Here is a 23,250-nt window from a genome sequence, read left to right as displayed (position 1 = left end):
ATGACCATTTACTTCTAACAGATAATGTGTCACTAAGTCTAATTATCAAGCTTTGGAATAAAAGTTAGCCACCAGTATCTAGTATCAATACATTGCATTCTCTGTTTTAAGTATGAAACAGTGAAGATCAAGGAAAGGTACTAGAGACTAGTGATAAGATAGATGATATCATACTTCCTTCCTGTAGTGAGCTTAATTACATGAAACTGCTTGCACTTATATCTCATAAAATCTTGCAAAAACAATATTTGAATGTCTGTAATCTACCTGTGACTCTCTCATCTTTTATAATACTTTTGTGTAAAGTGAGCTTAACATTTAACTCTTCAATATAATATGCATCATTGACAAATTCTACCATCATAATGTTGGGTTTTTGGTCTTGAATTGCGCACTTTCCTGGGAAAAGCATTTACAGTGTGTCTGTGTATGCATGTGTGAGTGAGTGGTTGTGAGTGCGTGTGCATTTCTGCAAATCCCAACAGACACAATGCAGCATTGCCATGCATCCTCAGTGTTAATATTTTTTCCTTTATGCAGAAAAGGTTGCAAAATAGTATGGATGCAGATGAAGTTTGCCATGTTTGATCATGATTGCCTTGTGTTGTATCTATTCTAAATCAACATGAATTACTACCCAAGTACTGATTTATAATGCCTTTTTCTCTGACTTGCACATGTAGAAATGAAGTCTGCCCCCTCTGATTGCCTTGTGTTGTATCTAAATCAATATGAATGATACTGATTATGCCTTTTGTTCTGACTTGCACGTGTAGAAGTGCTGATGGCGTCCCACTAGGGTTGAGTTGAGATGGACCCCAACATGGAGGTGGAGGTGACGAGTGTGCAGGATTGGCTGCAGGCCATCCAGCTGGAGGTGTACGTCCAACTCTTCACCAACCAGGGCTACACACAGCTCAGCGACTGCTGCAACCTCAACGACGACACCCTCCACCAGATTGGGATCAACCGTCCGGGACACTGCCGCAGGATCCTCAAACACCTGCCCATCTCCTGCGAAGGCCACGTAAAGATGCCTGCAGCCTCCCCGATAGAGTTGAGCCCGCTTGGTTTGTTGTCGGGAAGCACAAGCAGCGTGGACAGCGCAATAGATCAGCTCGTCCCGCTAAAACTTCCTCCTAAGATGAGGAGGGCTTCTAATGAAAAGTCGCCATCACCCTCCCCAACCCCTGAAGAGGAAGAGAAAAAGGTTATCTCCCCACCCGTTTCCCCTCCGCAAACCGCTCCCCCAAATCCTCCACAAGATGGGCAGCTGCCCTCCAAACCTAAACCTACTCCAAAACCAAGAAACCTTCCACCTAAGCCGGTTCAGAATGACGGTAAGTCGGTTCAACCCAGTAGACCGAAGCCGACACCAAAACCGCGGAACCTCCCGCGCCAGCAGAAACCCTTCCCAAGAACTCTTAGTGAAGGGGGAAATGATGAAGAAGGGACGAAGATGAAGAAGTCTATCCGCAGGGATGCGGTCAAGTCGATGCATGGCGATCTTGAAGAATCCCAGTTTGAAGACACCCCAGCAATGCAGGATGACTTATTAAACAGAGATATATTAACCAGTAACAGCTTTAGTCAATCTACAACAGACAGCAACAAGGGTAAACAAGAAGGTAAAAAGAACCCTACAGCACATGCAGTCCCGCCAAAAAGTACCGAGTTTCGGATTGTAGGAAATGGTGGGCATCACAATCCGCAGTATGACGAAGTAGCCCGCGAAAGCCAAGCAGATTGTTATAGAAATGTGGTGCCACATGGAAACGGTATGCCGCCTGCCCTCCCCGATAGGCCGCCCGTTGCTGCTCATCGTGAGGAAGGTGATGGCAGTAACGCTGGTTTCGAGCCAAACGAAATCGTGCCGCCACCCTTGCCATTTCGCAACATGCGGTCACAGAATGTATATGACGACGTTGCGCCTGATTTGACTATAGTTACACACGTTCTCCAGGATCCGTATGAGCCAGTACAAATCAACCAACGCACGCAGACTGTACACTTGCCAACCTCCCAACCCGTGTCATCAAATGTCAGCAACACGTGGCCACGGCCCCATCCCCAACTTCCTCCCAGAAATAAAAACACCCCTTCAAATGAGGAGCAGGACGTGTATGAGAGCGTCAACATTGACGACCATCAGCTGTCTCGTAGAGGCAACAACAGCGTGGAAATGGTGTCATGTGATGTATATGAGTCCAAGGAAGAAGTGCAGAATCAGTTAGTTGGGGAAGATGTTTCGCCATACGAAACAGTCACCTACGATCAAAGCGACAGCCTGTCAGATAGTGGGGACGACATCGATGCCGGAGGTGCCTCTGTTCCTTGGACCTTGCCACCGGTAAGATGTAACTAAAATCAAAGTCATCCAGCAATGATATTTTTCCTCCTGTAGATTCATTGTAAGTCAACCAAAAATGCAGAAATCTCCCCATATATATACAAAGAATTCATAGCGACCCACCGTCAGTTAGAAATCCTTTCCACACCTTTTTGGTTTATAGGGGTGGTACCCATCTCCGTTTCTACAGACCTTAGGCCAAACAGGCCACTGCAGTAGGGAGCTAGTCCACTGGTAGTGGTGTATGTGCAACTCCCATTACTCTTTCTCAAAAGTGCTGAGTGCTAAACACAGTCTGCATGTACCATTTGTAAAGTCTTCGTGTTGACCCGGCTGGGGTTTTGAACCCCAAACCTGCCAAATGGAAGGCGAACACTCTATCCCCTAGGCCATTGCACTGGTAGAGGCACCGTCAATATAGCATGATAATTGCTACAATGTAAAATTAGACCACTGCACTTGACCTTGTTGTATCCCCTGGGGAGCAGTAACACTACCCTTTAGGGAAATCACAGTGAAATACCAGACACCATATTCATGGGTCTGTGCCAAGGGACGTTTCAAGGTTAATCTGCTGTTTTGGTATCTTGTGAGAAAATTGCTATAATCTAAAACACCCTCCACTTTAAGTTCGGAATTCCACTTTTCCCATTTTGACAAGTGCTTATATTTTCAATATAAAAGCATTTAAGTGAAAAATGTTTACATATAGTTGATGAGTATGATGTACAGTTATGATTGATAACAATAACTTTCATGAATATTCATTTTGAAAATTTTCTTCCTGCAGGAATTCCTGCAGAATCTGCAGGAATTCCTGCAGGAAGAATTTGTCCTGCAGGAATTTCTGCAGGAAGATATATTTCCTGCAGGAATCTCTGCAGGAGTCCCTGCAGGAAGAAGTTAAATTCCTGCAGGAAAACATCTTTCCTGCAGGCATTCCTGCAGGAAGTACCTTATACATGCATGTATCTAATTATATATAGCTAGTTATTAGCAATGTCTGTAGGATATGAGTCCTTTATATTTTGCATTAAGTTATGCTACATCGATGGTTTCTCAGACCAATTCTTTTGAAAGAATCTTGTTTTAGAAAATTGTTTGTTTCTGTATATGGTTCATCAAGGACATTATTTAGAAGATATAATGTCCTTGGGTTCATCAACAGACACTCAAGGGTCACCGTGCCTTTTCGTTTATCATCCTCAACGCTATGCTCAACGCTATGCCCCTCGCGGGGTTTTGTTGAGTAACATATAGAAAAATTCACTTTGTACATACTCACAACATCTCTCAACATCATATGATCATATATACATGTTCAATTTCATGTCGTGAATCTTGCATGCATGCATGTACTGTAACAGGAGTTTTCAAAAAAGACATCCTTAAAAACCCTGGCATATGTATTGAATCATAATAATCATTGCATAATCATTGCTTCTGGCTACCACGATCCATAGCTCAAAAGACTAGATAATATCATAATACATTTGAGTTGAAATATGATAGAATGCCAAACATATGAGATGTTATGACTCATATGAATAGAAAGTTTTCTTCCTGAGAATATATCCTCTCCAGGTTCAAAATCCTACCATATACATGTAGACCTTTATAAACAAAGAGTATCCATTCCTCCTCTTGATGGAAATATTTAGTAATTATTCGCTCCTTTCATATGCGGGGTCAGCCATTGTCCTACAAATGCTGTCCAATTATCAAGTCCTTGGTTGAACAGAACACACATTTTCGTATTGTCAAGGGCCTGCTGAGCTAGCCTGAGTGTCATCCTGTTTCAGTTAGAGCCTGGAACCAAGGAACTGAAACAGGATGACACTCTGGCTACTGCTGAGCATGATCTTGCATGGTAGTTTGTGTGCCTTGACTTGGATCTGGGGTCCAAGCAGTGGTTTGGTTAGGGGGCTAGGGGTGGCCCTCCCTTCACAAAAAAGGGAAAACCACGGTCAGTTTTAACACATATACCCTCCTTGGTCAGTAGTAGTGGCCGACATTTTTTTCCCTCTTACCCCCTTGTCTATTATTGTCTCAAACATGAACTTAAAATCCCAGTGAACACTCCATTTTCTCCCCACCGTGAAATTAAAACCACATAAACTTAAATGCATTCACAGTACTCGATACACTATTAAATGTTGTAGTTGATGAAAGGATATTTTCCTCCTTATTTGAAAATGGAATTTACTTTTCATGTGCAGCCACAATTTCGTGTCTTATCTGTCGTCTCCACAAAGCAAAGTCCTGAAGAGACTGGCTATTTTGTACTTTTTAAAGTCAAGCGTAGAGTTGGTAGACCCTATGCGTACATCAGGGGCTGACAAGTCAGACTGACCAGTGATTTTTTGGGCGCTTCAGTAGTGTTTGCTCTGCAAAAGCACCTAGTTCTAAGCAAAGTCAAATTAATTTGTGAGCGTGAACACTCCAAGCCAGATTTAGATGACACCAGTCAAGCCAGCTTGTTCCAAGCTGCCCCTTGAGGTGGTTTTAAACTCAATTCATTATACTGTTATGAGGTGTACTGAAGCCTTTACTGTGTCTTCAGAATTGTTTTTCATTTTCTATACCAATGGGCCAGACCCTATATAGATCAGCTCCATTCCATCAAGAATATTCAGAAGGGATGTGAAATTGGGGTCTCGTGAACGAGGATCTGGAGGTGCCTTGAGCACATTAAAGGGAACTACAACAGCCTCATTACTGGTTGGTACAGTACAAGGAGGTTTAAAATCAATTGCACTCCGTGTACATACTCACAACATCTGCCGGTCCCCTTTAAAACCGGGCAGCACACACACACACCTCCTGACTGCATCGATGACAGCCAAGGAGATTCTATCTTCCAGGTGCCTGATTGTTGTTGCCTCTTATAATGTAAATCAGGGCAATTCACACCTTGACATGAATCAAGGCGTTCAAAGCCAGTGACTACAGGCATCCCTGAAACTGAAAGGAGATCTCTCCTCACTCCTGTGATGTCTCCTAGCCTCTACCAGCTCCGTGCGATTGCTGGGAAAATAGTAGAAATAGGCCAAATAGAGTGAATAGTATGCCAGGGGTAGTTCGCTATGCAGTGAAGCTCAATAGGCTAGACCTAGCTTCACTGTATAGCGGACTACCCTTGGTATACTATTCACTCTATTTGGCCAATTTCTACTATTTTCCCAGCGATCGCGCAGAGACTGGTAGAGGCTAATCTCTCCTAGGAATGGAAACTCCTTTGTTATTATTTTTATCTAGCATCCTTCACAGACTTCTAAGAGTGCAAGCGTTCACATTTTGAGCGCTGATTTGCGATTTTCAACATGGACCTCAACACTTCAGAGTTCTCACGAAATATTGGATTTATCCAAGTTTATTCAAATAAATAGAATACAACTTCCTTGGTTTACCCATTGTTAATAGGTTTACCCAATATGAATACAGATAAGCATCCCCATGGATCACCCAAACCAATCAAATCACGTGAATCGCATTGAAACTCAGATTCGTATCAGCCATTTCCCGACAAATCGCTTTCTAACTTGGCCGTTAACGACTACATCTGACCAAACAAACTCGCCAGTGAGATTGTGGAAGGTGTCAGCTTCCAAAAGACGCTTTCAGATTGACAATTTTGGCACTTTGGAAGTAATTGAATCCGCCCACGATTTAACGTTTAGAGAAAAGTAGTAGAAACTAGAAGTTAAATCACGGGCGGATTCAATTACTTCCAAAGTGCCAAAATTGCAAATAAATAAATAGAATACAACTTCCTTGGTTTACCCATTTTAGGTTTACCCAATATGAATACAGATAAGTATCCCCATGGATATCTAGACCTACTTGGCATCCCAGAAGTGAATTTTCAGGTTGAGCTTACACATTGAGCTTACACATTGACTGATACCAAGGAGGTTTAAATCCTATTTAAACCTCCTTGCTGATACCAAAGACAAAGAGGCTATTACAATACCCCAACCTATTAAAAGTATCTTAAAGTAAACTTAAGGCCTTGACTTGACTTTACTAGACTTGTCCTTTCAGCTGATACCTTAGGTCGGGGCTATCATATTCTCCAGGCAGATGTGGGGAAGAACCAGGGCTCTAGCCAGCGCCAGTTTTGCCGTAAATTTACGGAACTTTGCTGCGTGTTACGGAATAAATTCAAGACCAATCCGTAAACCTTGACGGAAAAAAAATCGGGGGAAAAGATATTGACAGGGCTTGAATATTTTTAAAGGTCTCCAGAAAAGAAGCGGAAGTTTGAAGCGAGGTCGATTCAGGCAATTTCTATCTTCCGCCGGCGACAACCTCAAGGTGGCTTTATAGCAGACAAACGGAGGCGCGGAGGCTGCCAGTGGTTCGTGGGCCGAGAGAAAATCAGCATCGTGTGCCCCCCTCCCCACTACTATTGCCCCACTACTAGTGCCCCACTACAATTCTGGCCGGTCGCATCGGGCTGACGTTTTTTCGGCTGTTTTCCCCGGTTCACCGCTAGTTATAGCCACACAAAAAATACTCCGGTAGTTACCAGGCTTTCCGTATTTTTTTGGTAAACATTGTTAAAGTTTTACGCCGAGTTTCACGCACTCTTCCCGCGAAAACTGGTGTTGATAGTTTTAGACCTCAGAATCAGATATCATCTACCAATAACAGCGTTCGTTCACGCCGCGTCACGGAAAATCGACCAATGACATACAAGTCTCGCGGTTCACGAGAGGCGCGAATCCGCGAGGTTTTATCAGAAATTGATATTTGGTGGGAAGATGGGGCTTGAATCGACGAATTTTGATCAAATCAAGTGGAAGTTACCGGAGAAATCGACCATGGAAAACACGGAAGGAAAATATTGAACGTCTTTAGGGCGTTCTGTCCAAAGAAGGGTGTCTCATTTCCTACTATATTTAGTACAGGGCGCAAACGGGACCGGTACGACGCGTCGACCGGTGTTGAAAATGTTTTATTTCTGCCGACTTGAATTCACGTGTATATTTGTCAAATAAATAAGAAAGTTTTGTGGTGCTAAATTTCATTTATCTGCCGATTGTGTACAACGAAGGCCCAATTAATTTTTCACCCAAACTTGCCCCTCAAAATGCTGGAGATAGCGTTTCAGAGGGTCTAGATTTAAAAATTTCCCGGGGGGGAATACCCCCGGACCCCCCTAGAATTGTCGCGCCTACGGCGCCACGCCTCGCGCCTTCGGCGCTCGATATGTTAGGTTTGTACAAAATTTTAGGGCTTACGGGATAAAATTTCAGGCTGGCTAGAGCCCTGGGAAGAACTTTCAAATTGTTAATAGTAAGTATTCTGATCAGCCGGGATTTCATTGGACCATGAGTCCTCCCTAGTACTGTTGTCCAAGTAGAGGTTTTGTCGGTGGGCTATAGTGGCGGCCGCGATTTTGTGAAATTAGGGAGAAGTAAAAAATTGCGACCACCCCTAACCTCTGCTTGGGCTTTTATTTTACAACAGCCCCAAGCCGAAAGCACACAAAAAGCCAAGACCATGCATGCTCAGTCAGCAGCCCAACCAAGGACTTGATAATTGGCCGGACAATAGCTGACCTAGTTTGACCCGCATATGAAAGGAACGAATAATTACTGAAAAAGGAGAATACTCATTGAAAAAGGAAAATACCCCTTGTAATTGGAAATATTCTCTGGAACAAACTTTTGCCAGATGTTTTAATTCATATGTCAATCTTAACATCTTCATGTGTTTGGTATTCTATCAAATTTCAACTCTATGTCATCATGTGACAATTGCTGGCTCACTGTGATGAGGTAGATTCAATTTTGTAAAGGGATGACAAAAAAAGACTTTGTTAGAGACCATCAACCCTTATATAGGCTATTGGTCAGATTTGGGTATTTTCAAAACTTCAATCATGCATGCCTTGATGCAAGGTGCTTGATGCAAGGTCAGGTACTTTTAAACTCTGCTTGATAGAAGTGTATTTTAAAAAATGCAATATTTGTATCATAGATATATTCAAGGAGGTTAGAATAGGTTAAAATCCTAATTTAACCTCGTTGATATATTCTTGGTTGTTGAATATTCAGGCATGCATGCTCACACTCTATTTTCAAATTGGCTGGTGGACAAAAACAAAAGCTGACAAAACAGAAAGCCAATATTAAAGCCAAAACATTAGCCAAATACAATGGATGCATGCATAATATTTTACCACCAATGTGTGAAATGGGCTGTTGTAGGTGTGAAATAGTACAAGAGGGGCCCAAATCTATTGAGGACAAGTGTCTAGCATGTGGTGGGCAAATATAACACACTTTAAGTGTAACTTTGAAGTAATTTTTCAATCTATCAGGGTTATTTTGTTGCACTTTTGTGCTTTTGCATTTCAATACCTGAGTCTAGTGACCTGCTAGTCACTTAAACAGGCCTGGGGTAGCCTCGAAAGAAGTAAATCTTAAAGTACTTAGTAAAGTACTCTTTGCTATAAAAGAGGTAAAGATAAGAAAGGGTTGCTGAAAAAACTATCCCAAGGGCACTGCAATATTACTACAATATTTACTAGTAGCAGGTTAGGTCATTTACTAGAAGTAGGTTAGGTCAGTCAGTTCAAAACCTAAAGGATTGTGGTCTGACATGTTATATTGTAAACTACTTATCACCTGATGAAACTATCTTTTATCTTTTCTGATGACTTGAATTACATATCAGTGCATGCATTGTGGCTGCTGGCTAACATCTGAATACAATGAACATGGAGATCATAGTCTCTTTAAAGATGGGCGAGAAAAGGGAGGGGAGGTGATTATCACACCCAGGTGATAAAAAGAGTTACAAATAAACCTTCTTGTTGCAGTATAACATCCTATGACCATTACGTGCCATTTTTACACATTCTGACCACTGGCTCTATCTTCAACAAAATCAATAACAATCAATAATCAATAATCAGCCTTCTTCCCTCAGTTTAAATAGACCTTGATGACATAAGAGGTTTAATGATTTAACTGAATTGTGTAATAAGGAAAGCCACAATCAGCAATTGTAAGCCATTATAGATCTTGGTAGCCAGAAGTTGATGATTATGCAATGATTAATGACTATTGTAATTCAATGCAGGTTAACTTGAGTTAAAAAGTAGGTGTTTTTAAAGATGTCTTCTTTAAAAACAATTGTAACATTTAGAGTACATGCATGCAAGCTTCACAAAACAAAGTTGAATAAATAGACAATTGTGTATCATAAAATATATCATGGAAAACAATTGATTGATCAAAAGGTACCTTCATTGCAATTTTCATTGTTGTGGCCGCCATTGTTCTGGCCCAACAGTTGTAAAACAAAACTGCACAATATGACTCATATTCTACTGACATTGCTGTAGATATAAGGCAATTTCTGCAGGAATTCCTGCAGGAAAGATGTTTTCCTGCAGGAATTTAACTTCTTCCTGCAGGGACTCCTGCAGGGATTCCTGCAGGAAAAATATCTTCCTGCAGAAATTCCTGCTGGACAAATTCTTCCTGCAGGAATTCCTGCAGATTCTGCAGGAATTCCTGCAGGAAGAAAATTTTCAAAATGAATATTCATGAAAGTTATTGTTATCAATCATAACTGTACATCATACTCATCAACTATATGTAAACATTTTTAAATTAAATGCTTTTATATTGAAAATATAAGCACTTGTCAAAATGGGAAAAGTGGAATTCCAAACTTAAAGTGGAGGGTGTTCTAAGTTTTTACCAGTTTAAGATGTCTTTTGAACAAGACAAGCTGGGATGCCAGTATAGGTTGCACTCAGGTGACTGTTACTGAAGTATTACTGCTAAGTAAAACAGTAGAATGATTGATATAATTCAATGTGCCACTTTCTTTTGCCCTGGGAGTAGACCGAGGATGATGATGAAGAAGAGTGCAAGAGCATTCCTATTTCTGCAGGTCCAATGGTAAGATATCCTTTTGCTTTTTAATCTTAGAGGCCTTTTTAAAGTCAATTTCTTTGCATTTTAACAGCCTCTCTCTATGCGTTATCAAACAAAATCGAAAGTATTCATCACACCTCTCATGAAAATGTAGTTGTCTTATTTTAGAAACTTTAAGCAGGTGTACCTTACAAACGTATATTTTATAGTACTCTGCTCAAATCTTTGACACAAAATGGCATCTTAAATCTTGCTGTCACCTTTACTCTGATTTACGATTATCTGAAACTGTTATTATGCACAATGTGTATGGACTTCTGTAGAATGTTTCATTCTAAATATGATTTTTATTAAAAATTGTGTTATGGTTTCTCTCTAAAGACAAGTTTTACCTTGCTTTACCCCTGTAACATTTCTGTTTTTCCCTTTCAAGTCTTACATGTTTTCAGGGTCAAACCGAGAGGTGGGAGAAATAACTTGTAATGTTTCCCATGCCTCACTGCTCCATGGCTTTACTTCACCGCTGCAGCTGCTGTAGTTTAAGTGTTCGCTTTGTGTGTAGGATGTTTGCACTCGAGTCATTACATTGTTATACTATGACAGAGTATTGTATCCTATGCTGGATCGTGAAACCTGGAAGTTGTAAACCATGTAAATTTGAATTTGTACAGTAGGGCTTTCTCCAGGACCCATCCCTCCCTGGATGGAAATTTGCTTGTTGGCAATGAATTTGCAAGTTCCATCTGTCCAAAAAATCTGAACTTGATGTCTTGATGAACTTCATGTTTTATAAGCTTAAAATGACAGATTTAGCAACAAAAATTAACAACATTATGTAACTTTTCAATTAAAAATGATATTTCTATATAAATCACATTTGATTTCAATTTAGCTATACAATGGTAGACTGAGTCTGTCTATGTGTTGCTGAATTGCACTTCATGTCAAGGCTTGCAGCAACATATTTAGCATTTGTGGCAGTAGTATACAACGCGTAACGGCGGCGGTAAAAATGATGTTGTAAAATTCATGCACTGTCCACGGTTGTTGCGTCTCAAATAATGTCATTACTTCAGCAGGGTTCTACCCAGCATCTGACTCATTCCGTCATTCAAAAAAATTTTGCTGCTCATAATGGAAAATAATTCTAACCATTCTGTCATCTTGACAGACAAACAAATGGCATTTTATAATAGGAAAGAGATTGAAAATCAGATTAAATCATGCCAGAATATTAGTGTCCGTCTGCAACGGAAATTAATGATATGTGATAATGATGGGGAAAAAATCTAAAGCTGACTAGAACCCTGCGTACCGCATACATGTACCATCATGGTGTAATGCTATAATCTACATCATTTGTATGCATACACAGCACTCATTGTTTGTCAAACATACTGTGTATGCATCAAAATTATGTGACAGGTTTCGGCTGAGAGAAACTAGAATATATTTGACATGAAACAATGTAGCATTTGGATTGGATCATGTATTAAGTAGCACGGAAAAATATAAGGAGTTGATATTTAGTGTATTAATATTTTGTGAATACTCTCATCACAAGTTGTAGTGTTTTTAGGTTACTATACATATCTTTCGAGAATGTGTTGGCATTTTGTTCCATTTGCTGTTGGCGCCTGTCTCGTAGACGCCCAGACATCTGTCTATGGAATCTGATCTTTAACCTCCAACACACCTGCTCTCATCTTGACCTAAATATCTGAATGATTGTATGTTTCACTTGTGTTTGACTGGAGAAGGCGCATGGATGTGATGATTTCATTAAGGAAAAGCATAGGAAGTTATGAGACAAGCCCTGAGAAGCCCTGTTTTACAAGTTGTGAGGTTTATGTTGTGGAATATCTCCTGTACTCGATGTGAATGATGGATGTTGGCTTGTAATTGGTTTCTTGACCCCCCCCCCTTCTATAAGGTGTTCCAGTGTGCATTTCTCCAGTACATGTAAAAGCTTTCATTGTAGCACACAAAACTGTAAATGAGCTAAATCATGTGCTATACTTTCAAACAATCTACATGTACGGTCAGGTACACATGCTATGTGTACATGACCATACATGTAAATTGTTTGAAAAGTAGCAATGATTCAGTTAAGAGGTGCTTTACTGAGACCATCAAATTGAAATCAAATTTATGCTATGAGTCCTTCAAGTGTCATCTTGATCCCAATACATTTGACTTTGCTACGTTTTCAGAATCAGGTTGTAAAAAGAAGATTGTGTATAATTATTAACTTATCTTCCAGACCCCAACAATACGATTCAAGGTTTCAACATTGTGCAATCCCTCCAGTTTTCCCTTGTGTGAGTCTTTTCTACACACTAGTTTGTGATAACCTTTTCTTGTTCTTTCCACAGATCCGTAAAAACGAGCGCTGCGGCTATCTGGAAAAGCAAGGAGGGTAAGCATCAGAACCATTTTTGTATCCCCGCATGGTGATTTCTATCATAAGTCATACAACATGCATGGTGTTACAGCTGTCATCTTCACCCTTCCTCTGAAATGAAGATGTAGTAAGACTAGAATCAATTATTTAGGACTGTACCAAAACATTGATGGTGTAGATGAGAATAGGGTGCGACATTAGTCAACTTGTTTAACTGTCTTTCCTTCAATTCCTTATCTTTTTACGGCCCTCTTTATTACACTGATTATGTCTTAATCTCATAGAACAACTCAAGAAGAACATGTGCCTTTTAATTTTGCTTGCCTAATGAATTAAAATGTTCCACTCAAATACTGTAACCTCAAAGTGTTAAATGAAATGAGCATCATAATACATTACAGTCTGTACAGTCATTCATTTGTATTCAATTCTGGAAAATAGGAATATACAAACACACATGTACATGTACATTGCCATGCAGTGTTATATTCTTGATTGATTTTAAAGACAGCGCAGCAGTAATTTTTACTCATAACTTTTAAAGTACAATTCATAAAAGACAGAAATGTCACACATTGCAGATCTTTGTCCCAAGGGTATGCAAATATGTGACTAATTCGGAGACAGAAGTAAAACTTTGACCCAAGAAATGTTGAACTTCTGCAGTATCATTTCCTCAAGGAATCCCTCCTTAGTAATGTTCCGCCCTTTAACCCTCTCAGGAAAAAAAGGCTTCCAGTAATCAAATTGGCCTAATTTATTCACCCCTTGGCCATCTGTGAAAGCGACTTAAATCAATTTTTGTTGGCCATACATTGCGTTATCTGCTGGGCATGAAGCCAAAACCTTTATTGAAGAGAGGCAATTTCTTTATCGATGAGATTATAGAACAGTATGATCTTACAAGTACACGGTTATAAGGTTTTGGTGAATGTAGTTCCTTGGGGTGTCAGCACTGTAAAAACATTTTGGAATGATTAGATTTTTTTTGGACACAATAATCAAGTAACAAATTCTTAGATTTACAAAAATATAATCATACTGATCACCAATGGAAGTACATATGTTGGCTTTGTTTTTAACCATGACTGTTGCTTGAAAGTTAGCAATACAAGAACTAGATATCTGAAGGCCTTCCTGTGCAATTATTCCCCTTCATTGCTGTTATAATATAATTCATGATCATCTTTGTATCGGAAAACAATCTTCTTTAGAAGATAGCTGATGAGTACATTGATTTTTCAACCTTTCTGTGTCAGATGGTCATTCGATTTCAAGTTAACATAATTGTTTCTAATTAATTTTACACAGCCAAGTCTGTGCTAAGTTAAGATCCGACTGAATGTTCAAGCTACAATGAAATTATGTTACAGTAATAAAGCATTGTACAGTTTAGTACCAACTAAGCATGTAAATGAGAAGTTACAATGTACAACTCGGCATATTGTACACACATGGTTAGGTATGTATCATTGTGTACCAAAGCTGACAAACAAATTTCTTAATATTCTAACTTTGAACCCTTTTTTCTTGGAAAATAAAGACCTACTGTCTCAGATTGCCATACTACAGCATGTACATTTGGTAAAAGTTTTTTAGTGTTTCTTCAATTGTACCAGCAGGCTACCGTAGGGATTCACTCGTTGACCTTGAAAGCAAAAAGGTATCTTTACTTTGGACTGCAATAAGGAAACTTTAAGGAAAAACAATATGTTTAGCCCATACCTATGGTATGGATAAACGTAATAAGATACTGGGAACTTCCTGTTTGTTCCTGGGTTCAAGGTCATTATTGGCGTTTTAATGAGTCTGATGATTCTGTGTACTTGCAGGAAGCAGGGTAACAAGGGGTGGAAGAAACGGTGGGTGGTGTTCGATGGGTCTGAACTCATCTACTTTGAGAGCAAAGAAAAGGTAAGGCTGCTTGTTTCATTGAAGTCAACAATCATGGTCTTGACAGAAAAATTGACTACATGTTTGTCAAATGTTTGTAATTATTAGACTGCATTTATGCATGTGCATTGATAATGATGACTTCTGACTTCTGTAGTGTACAAAAAAACAGGACAACAAATTCAGCCTCTACTCTCTGATACTACAGATGTGCAGAATGTTACTGCCAATATGAAAATTTAAACGATCTACAGTAATTGTTGTATTCTTTGTTGATTACCTTTAATCCATATGCTACTTTGATACCTTATTAGGAAATCCATTAGTGGCATGCCCGAGGGTCTTCCTGAAGTTCTTAGTTAAAACAATTTGAAAACAAACACATATTTGAGACAATTGTTTACACATTGTATATCTTGTAAATGCTTATTTTCTGGGTTGTGTCTTTGTAGGCTCAAACCTCACTGTCCAAGAGGATTATTCCTGCCTTTACGATGACGGCTGTCTCATACCCTAAGGTAAGATCTGAACCTCCAGCATTTATTGCATACAGTATTGAGTCACAAATGCTTGATCTAGAGGATCATTCCTACCCTATAGAAATTGTCTGGCTCCCTGAAGTTGGAATTAGAGAGTTTAGAGTGATCGATGACTTCATTTTACAGACTATTAACTGCAGAACTAGAGATCATTCCTGCCTTTACAACTGACATACCCTCAGCGACTTTTGATGGATGAGTCCTCATTTACAAAATGACATGGATATAAAGATCATTCCTGCTGTTATGATTGATATGTTTTCAAATCCTAATCAATCATTTTTAAAGTCAGGAGTCTAGCTTTAATGCCTGTATCACATCCAACATCAAGGACTTAGTTTGCAACATCATTGCCATCTGCAGCATTCAAGATTCAAAATTCAGAAATTCTAGAAAATATACAGAGCTTTTACCTGATACCAAAGCTATTGGTAACTCATACACCAATTTGTAGGCTGGATGCACTTGCACGGCTCAGCAGAATTGATGTGCTCCGATATCAAGGTAGTAAATTGTGAGGATATAATCCTACCCTAACTGCTGCAGTGACAACTATCATTCTTCAACACGTAATGTCTTACTAGGCCACTAGTAATTAATGTTGTCTCTTATGAGAACAGTAAATCTGAAATGTGTGTAATATGTAAAACATAACCTTTACAAGAGTCAGCCTCTCCCTGATGTAAAGTTGAGTCACCATTTGTGTATGAATTTGTCATTTTGTGTGATAAATCATAAAGACAAAAATTTACTTTCTGTCATTGCCACTGATCTTTATTGATTGGCATAAATTCAGGAGCATTTATCTGAAGCAAATGCAGAAATGCCTTTCAAGCTTCACAGGCACTGATTCTTGTCTTATACATGTATAAGGCCCCACTACGCTAACAACTTAGATTAAAAAATTGTATACATTTTTTTGCAATTGCAGCTTTCTGTTATTGATCGTAAAAGTGCCTAAGGGTCTAGTCATTCAACCCTTAGCAGCAACCACTGGACTGACTTGATCTGATAATTTTTTATGGACTGCAGGAAATTTGATATATTGGAGATTATACAGGAGTTGTACCCTCAAGCATGTCTTATGTACATATCAATATTGCATGTCTCTTATTGCACATAAGATGCTCTGCAAGTGTCTCAGGTTCAACTGCCCTTTTTACCCAAATGGAGATGATTTGGAAATACATGTCAGTTTGCAATTATTTTTGGAGACAGCTTTGAAATCTGGGTGAAATCACTGACTATGACTATGACTGAATCTTAAGCCCCTTTCACACTTGTGTGCCTATACAAGTCAGCATGAGTTGCGTATTAACATGTTTTTTGTTTAGGTTAAGTTTGTAGCCGAAGAAGTCATTTCTTTGGTTCATTAACTAGGCTGCACAATGGTAGAAAAAAACGTCTTTCCTGCAAACTTTACTTGCTAAACTTGAAAAGATAAAAACTCATGTGCACTTGAACTTAAGTGTGATAGGGCCCTTAGTATATCAATTGTGATTTATTTTGCAGGGGGACACCAGCAAGCCTAACCGGTTCAATCTGGAAACAAGAGCCAGAACATACCAGTTTGCTGCTGCAAACAATGGTAAGGGATGTTCCACTCCAAAATACCTTGAGGGGGCAGCCATCAGTGTCTCCATCTACATTTGGACAAAATCTCCCCCTGTAATAAAATTAATTTGGAGCTGATATAAGTTTGTCAACTTCAGTGCATCACCACTACATTTGTAATGTTTTCTCAATTAAATTTAGAAAAAATTATTTTGATAACAGCATCACATGCTTATTCTCAGAAATATCTGCTAGCTCCCTCTCTCAAACCAGTGAAACTAAAGATAACGCCTTATTACATGTATACTCAAAGTTTTGGGCTGATCGCTTGTTGTAGTTTATGTTTTGTGTACTTAACCTCTTCAGAATGTACAAGAACCTAAAAGAAACTGTTATCATTGTACATTTGAGAAAGATGATTCCTAACTTGTTTGAATTAAAAACTATTTTATTTTAGATGAGATGAATCTATGGGCCAGCAGCCTCATGCAGGCCATTATAGAGATGGAGAGTAAGGTAAGTCCTCTGTGTCACCACAGCTATTCATATATATTTGTGCTGTTCAGTATTAAAATCAATGCTGAAATATTAGCGTTGCTCCCAACCAATCACATGTTCATGACACTCACTGAGCATACCATTCCACTCATTTGCTGTGTTGCAATGCCAGCAAAAATGTATATCCATAATTCTTTGGCCATAACGCCACACACATGAGAAAGTAATCTGTTCAAAGAGGTAGAAACAACAGCTGTTCCATTGAAAGCAGAACTGATAGGACCAAGCTGATAATGTACAAAAATATTGATTACTAGGAGCTGTTTCTGTGACATGAATATTCGGGAAAATAGAAAGCTCTCGGCAGCAAATCTTATCAGTTGGGCAGGGGAGCAAGGGAAGGTATTGTCAGAGAGGACCTAATTCAATTCCAGGCAACTACAGGGAGAAGTGTACCTGTGACTTGCATGCTGAATAGGGGAAGCATAAATGTTATTCAAGAATAAGGATAACACTGTGTAGACATATTAGCAGGCAACAGCACTAGTGTCAGCACTAATTTAGCACCAAGGACAGGGACAGTAAGGGCAACATGAACTGTGTTCAGCACCAAGGACAGGAACAGAATTGGTAATTTGAATGTTATTCAGCACCAAGGGCAGGGACAATAGTGCCAGTGGGAATGTCATTCAGCACAAGGGACAGGGACACTTGATTGTGTGAACGTTGTTCAGCACCAAGGACAGGGACAAAAGTGTTTGTTTGAATACCATTCAGCACCAATGGCAGAGATGATAGTGCTGGTGTGAACATCATTCAGCACCAAGGACAGGAATGGTGTGAATGAAATGATGCACCAAAAACTGAGCAAAAATCCTGGTAGTTTGGCATAGAGGAAATTTATCCCACTCCTTCTGCAACAGTTTCTCAATTTCTCTCAAATGTCGTTGGCAGTAGCACAAATATCACACTGTCAATGTGAAAGTAGGTCATGCACACAATTTCAGCTCTAGAATTAAACTGACAAATGCAGACAGATGGCACAGATACTGTGGTATTCCCACATCCCTGCCTACCAGATTATTCTTCCCTGGCCTGCCCGTTATTTACTACTTCCCCTGACAGTTTGACTGATTGGAGTCATTTCTTATTGTACCCCAGAAGCCCGATTACGCCTTCAAGGATGGAGGCGAGATGTGGGACTATGATAAGAAGGTAAGGAAAGCAACACAGGGCAGGCAGAGTTTATGTTTGGTGATGTTATGGTCCATAGAAACGGCGGGCTGTATTACACAATTCTCATGGCAGGGGGGAAGATGGGAGGACATTTTATGTGTTACCTGTAAGATATATTGTGTGGCCTAATATTCAGGGCTTCCTGTGTGAATTTAGTCTGTGTGCTGGCATGCCACCTGGCAGTTGGATATCAAAGTGCAGGACAATGAAGATTTTGTTTGCCAACTTTTCTGTACTAAGTTACTTTGAATTAAATCATCTCATCTTTCCAGGGTTGGCTAAAACTGGAAGGCACCAAGGGGAAAAGGTACAACAAAGAGATTTTGTGTGTTTTGCTCTTTTTGTGTAACAATGATATTTACTGAAATACTTTTCATGAATGTACTAATTTGTTACTGATATGTTGGCATTGCTTTACTAAAATAATTCTACTGTTTCAGCATCATAGTGATCAAGGGAGGCCGCCTATGTTACTATAACACTACTGAGGTAATAACATTTTCACAATATTAATCCATCCATAATTGGCAATAGGGGCTCTCTTCTTACTCATGGAGCCATCCAATGTGTTCATAGCTGTCATGCTGTCTGAAATCATTTTGGAGTTACACATGTATAAAACCGTTAAAAGCTGTTTTGTCAGGAGAGTAATAATCTAAGGTTTCTGCTGAGTGTCATAACATCACTTGTCACAATGGAGTGGTTTGTGGTATTACAAGGTTAACTGATGAAAAACAATTTTTCCAATTCCTTTCTAATTGGGTATGGTTTTGTTGTCAATGTTGAAATGTTTATTATTAAGGTTATGATTATGAAGTCAGCATTTTCAGATTGTCGAGGTACATTACATGGGGCTACTCTTCTATAGAAGATACATGTATCTTGTAAGACCTAGCTTCAGTGTATTGTGAATTAGTCAGTATTGCCCTGATGAAGATGGCTGACAGCTGTCGCAACGTCAGCTCTTGTAAAATGCTTGGTTGTGAATAAAAGAACCTTGCTATTCAGTCATTCGCCAACCAGAAGTTATTCACGGAAGATACATGTATATTGCCTGTATTCTGTCTCCTATGATACAGGATTTTGAAGCGGCCAGTCCTATCAGTAGAATAGAGATGAAGCTGGCATCAGTAAAGGAGCCACCCGCGAGGACACCAACCAAGTGGCAGCTGGCAACACCCTTCCAGTCCTACATGTAAGTCTTCATGTTTAATCATGGTTATTCTTTAACTAAGGGTAGCTTTGTGCCTGTTCAGTGACAGTCAGGTTCATGTATCAGAGGAAAACTCTAAACATTAGTAATTACTAGAATTGTCAAAGACATGAAAAATAACTAATACTGCATTTTGTAGTTCAACGATTCTTTTCTTATTTATTTCATCAATATCAGGACAGCTTTGGGGGAAAATTTCCAAAATTCTTTGTCAATAAAAGTACGACAATGACTTAAAAAATGTTGATCTCTATTTACTCTTGTTTAAAGTAGCGCGGACCAGTAATAGAAAAGAGTGCTCTCTTGTTGCAGGTTCACAGCAGAAAGCAAGGAGGAGGCTAATGAATGGGTGGAGGCCATGGAAGAGGCAATAGGGGAGGGACTGGCAGACTATGCGGTAAGTTCAGTATTGATATTACTACTTTGTTAGAATTGAAAAAGGGGCATGTTTTCTATATAGAGGTCAAGGCTTTGAGATAGAAATCTCCTTACATGAAAATGCTTTCACAATGTTGGGACAAAGCCAAGGTGTTGCTTAAACTGTGTCAGTCCTGTCACTCCCTATGGATTTCAAATTGATAGATTGCCATCAAAACATGTACTTAATGTGTGCTATTGAAGAATGTCCTTTTTTTTGACATTGGGTTCAAGTTTATTTGTTCAGAGCAACATTTTGTTGTGAAGAATGATGACTTCCTAGATTGTCATTTTAAGCACATATATGCCATTTCTGTACACCACACTACTCTGGTATAATGTCAGGTCATTTTATGACTTCACTGACTCAGGGGTCACCTTGGTTTCTTTTCCGTGCAATTTAGTCTCGAGCCAAACTATTTTGTTAAAGGGTATGGTGGGTGGAGGAGAGCTAACCTGGCAATTACCGGAAGTAGAAGGAACATCTCATGACTTGTCTGTCTGTTATAATCATAATTGTATTATACTGTCCCATAGAAAGGCAGTTATTAAGATGCATCAGATAGGGCATTTGCCTTAACGGCTTACCAGTCTGGTAGGCACAAAGCCAAGTTTAATTCTAGTGATGATGTCTGTGCTTCTAGACTGTATGGCACCGGGTAGCGACAATAGAAGTTTCCACCTTGAATAGGAATGGCACTTATGTCCTGTGGAATTAAGGTCACAGCATCACGGAAGTTCTCATCTATGATTTGTGCCAACCACAAGTCAAAAGCAGTCATTATTGCCTACTGGTATTTTCTTCAAGCACACATACAGATAAATTATATGACAAAGTGCATTGTTGGTCAGAGCAACAGTTGCTTCAGACTATATCATCCCTTTTTTTATAATTTTTGGGAATATTTCCCTTTTTACCAGTCACTAGTTGTATTCTTAAGCCAAAACACAAGTAGAACAATGTACAATTTATTTCTCTACATACAGGTGCTGCATCAGGTGTGGGAAATCCCATCCAACAAGTACTGTGCAGACTGTGGAAGTCCTGGTAAGAAAATTCTTCAGTTGACCAATCTTTGTTTTATTTATTACTTCTAAAATTAGAATATATAAGTAGAATTATATACTTAAACCAAAAGGAGTCACTATTTTAGTAAGCTAAATGTGAGATAATTTACAAAGTACTTGATGTCATCATTTGTATGATCTGCACCTTATAAACTTTATTCTTACATTGTCATAGAGTGTTAATCTGAGTATTTGTGTATGTATTTCAGACCCAGACTGGGCGACAGTGAACCTGGGTGTAGTGGTGTGTAAGCAGTGTTCAGGGATCCACAGAGAGATCGGCACTCCCATCTGTAAACACAGGTCTCTCAAGATGGACCTCAGGGTCTGGACAGAACACCTAGTCATGGTAAGCACCACCATAAAACACTTCTAAGCTATGAAAGTATGATACAATAGCTGTAAATCAATAGCATATTTGATACGCAAAATGACAGATACTCGTTACAGGCAACCGGATGAAATTTTGAAACTGTGAAACTTTTAAAGATTTTATTCAGTTGCTTGAGTAACTGTCATTTGGCATATCTTATTACCTGAATGTCTAACCTTCATCACTGTTAGTGTATTGGATACTTTCATAGCTGTGACCCTTTGTAGCTGTTCTCAGTATGAAATATCAAATGAATAAAGTACCCTTTTTAAATCAATTAATGTGCATTTAAAACTCTTCTGTTTTGTTCTCTTTCAGTTACTCAAAGAAATAGCCAACCACAATGCCAACCACTATCTGCAGTATAACCTACCCGAGAGTGAAAGAATTATGAAGGACTCTCCCATGTAAGTTTCATCATTTAGGTGACATAGATGTCATATGCTTGAAACTAAGAGACCATTATCTTATACTTACCCTTGAATACTGTACATTTAATGATCCTCTTCAATCCATCTAATGAAATGTTGCTTGTTTTCAGGGAACTAAGAAGAGAGTTCATCCTTAACAAGTACAGAAACAGGAAGTACATCAAACCCCACCAACATTACATGAATCAGCAGAAACTTAACGAGGTTAGTGTCGCTATATGATGCAATGGCATTTGACATGAGGTATATTTCATGAATATAGTGTTTCACTTGATGTTGATCTGCACTGGCACAGGTAGAAAAATTTGTCTTGTTTGGCAGTACTGCACATAGTCACGTCCATTTTGAGAAAAAAATTTCAAGCTAAAGATTGAAATTGGAACTCTGTTATATTGAATGGTACCGTTTTTTGGCATGAATTTGAATCAATTATAGTCAGCCTATATGACGAGATGCAGTCTCACCTAATATGCAATTATCATGCAGGGCTGACTGCATGCACATTGATGGCTTTAAAGAGGAGCCACATTCTTGAGCATTTAAGGAATTTTAATTTTTTTTAAAGTGATATTGTTGGAATCCACCAATGTAGCTCCTAAACTCCTATCACTAGATCCTAATTGAAATCATTATGCTGTGCACCAAATCTACATCTGGTACATTACAGGCCCTGTGCAAAGCAGTTGTTGAAGATGAAATCATGGAGACCTACCACCTGGTCATGTGCGGGGCTGATGTAAGGAATATCATCATCATTCTTCTTAGTTCAGTTACAAACAGTGAAATACCATAGACTAGTACTTATATCTATTTATTAGAAGCACTGCAGCTACAACTATGTCGATTGTTGTTCTACTAAATGCATTACCAAAATACAATGATGACATTTATTTTGAAATTTCATAAAAGTAAGCAAGGCTGTGCTTTTATCTTTGCAGAGCATAAGAAATGTTTGTTATCTTGGCAACTTGCTTATGTTTTAAAAGTTCTACAGGATTGACAAAACTGGTGTTTTTTTGTTTGTCCTATAGGTTGATTGTTCAACAGGGGACCCAGAGAAGCCACAGCGTAAGTACAGCAGCCTACTATCAGCTGATGTGTTAAAACGTCATGGGAGATAATATGGGAGATATGAAACCAGGAATTTATAACTGATGAGTTGCTTTGTCTGTTGAATGATGATTTATTGTTGCTAATAGTGTTATTTGATGTCAACAGCATACTACCTAGCAGAAAGTGCCAACAAGGTGTTACAGATGGTGAGTAGTTTTGTTTCTTTTTTATTTCTAACGTTACACTTTCAACAATTTGATACTCCGTATACAAGTCACATCTACATTGTTTGTAATCATCACCTTATTCATTCAGTAGAT

The 23,250-nt window shown here is 39.1% G+C and overlaps 1 protein-coding gene across 7 annotated transcripts in view; it reads left to right on the top strand.

Moving 5' to 3' along the window:
- Window positions 1-23,250, top strand: part of LOC136437363 (arf-GAP with Rho-GAP domain, ANK repeat and PH domain-containing protein 1-like) — a 63,132-nt gene that overhangs the window by 23,835 nt on the left and 16,047 nt on the right. For 6 of the 7 annotated variants that reach the window (XM_066431934.1, XM_066431932.1, XM_066431933.1 and 3 more), the window contains exons 2-21: window positions 777-2,350; window positions 10,219-10,275; window positions 10,685-10,714; window positions 12,627-12,670; window positions 14,488-14,569; window positions 15,001-15,066; window positions 16,600-16,675; window positions 17,099-17,157; window positions 18,301-18,354; window positions 18,648-18,682; window positions 18,816-18,864; window positions 19,455-19,570; window positions 19,901-19,985; window positions 20,993-21,053; window positions 21,283-21,422; window positions 21,765-21,853; window positions 21,988-22,081; window positions 22,545-22,613; window positions 22,909-22,945; window positions 23,096-23,136. In XM_066431934.1, coding sequence (XP_066288031.1) covers window positions 812-2,350; window positions 10,219-10,275; window positions 10,685-10,714; window positions 12,627-12,670; window positions 14,488-14,569; window positions 15,001-15,066; window positions 16,600-16,675; window positions 17,099-17,157; window positions 18,301-18,354; window positions 18,648-18,682; window positions 18,816-18,864; window positions 19,455-19,570; window positions 19,901-19,985; window positions 20,993-21,053; window positions 21,283-21,422; window positions 21,765-21,853; window positions 21,988-22,081; window positions 22,545-22,613; window positions 22,909-22,945; window positions 23,096-23,136 — 2,823 coding nt within the window. In that variant the 5' untranslated portion in view covers window positions 777-811. The remainder of the gene's footprint in view (window positions 1-776; window positions 2,351-10,218; window positions 10,276-10,684; window positions 10,715-12,626; window positions 12,671-14,487; window positions 14,570-15,000; window positions 15,067-16,599; window positions 16,676-17,098; window positions 17,158-18,300; window positions 18,355-18,647; window positions 18,683-18,815; window positions 18,865-19,454; window positions 19,571-19,900; window positions 19,986-20,992; window positions 21,054-21,282; window positions 21,423-21,764; window positions 21,854-21,987; window positions 22,082-22,544; window positions 22,614-22,908; window positions 22,946-23,095; window positions 23,137-23,250) is intronic. The other variant, XM_066431930.1, reaches the window with a different exon arrangement.

The sequence above is a fragment of the Branchiostoma lanceolatum genome, chromosome 6 (genome assembly GCF_035083965.1).
Source record: "Branchiostoma lanceolatum isolate klBraLanc5 chromosome 6, klBraLanc5.hap2, whole genome shotgun sequence".
NCBI lineage: Eukaryota > Metazoa > Chordata > Leptocardii > Amphioxiformes > Branchiostomatidae > Branchiostoma > Branchiostoma lanceolatum.
The sequence above is the reverse complement of the archived record's forward strand: the minus strand, read 5'-3'. Positions and strand labels throughout refer to the sequence as shown.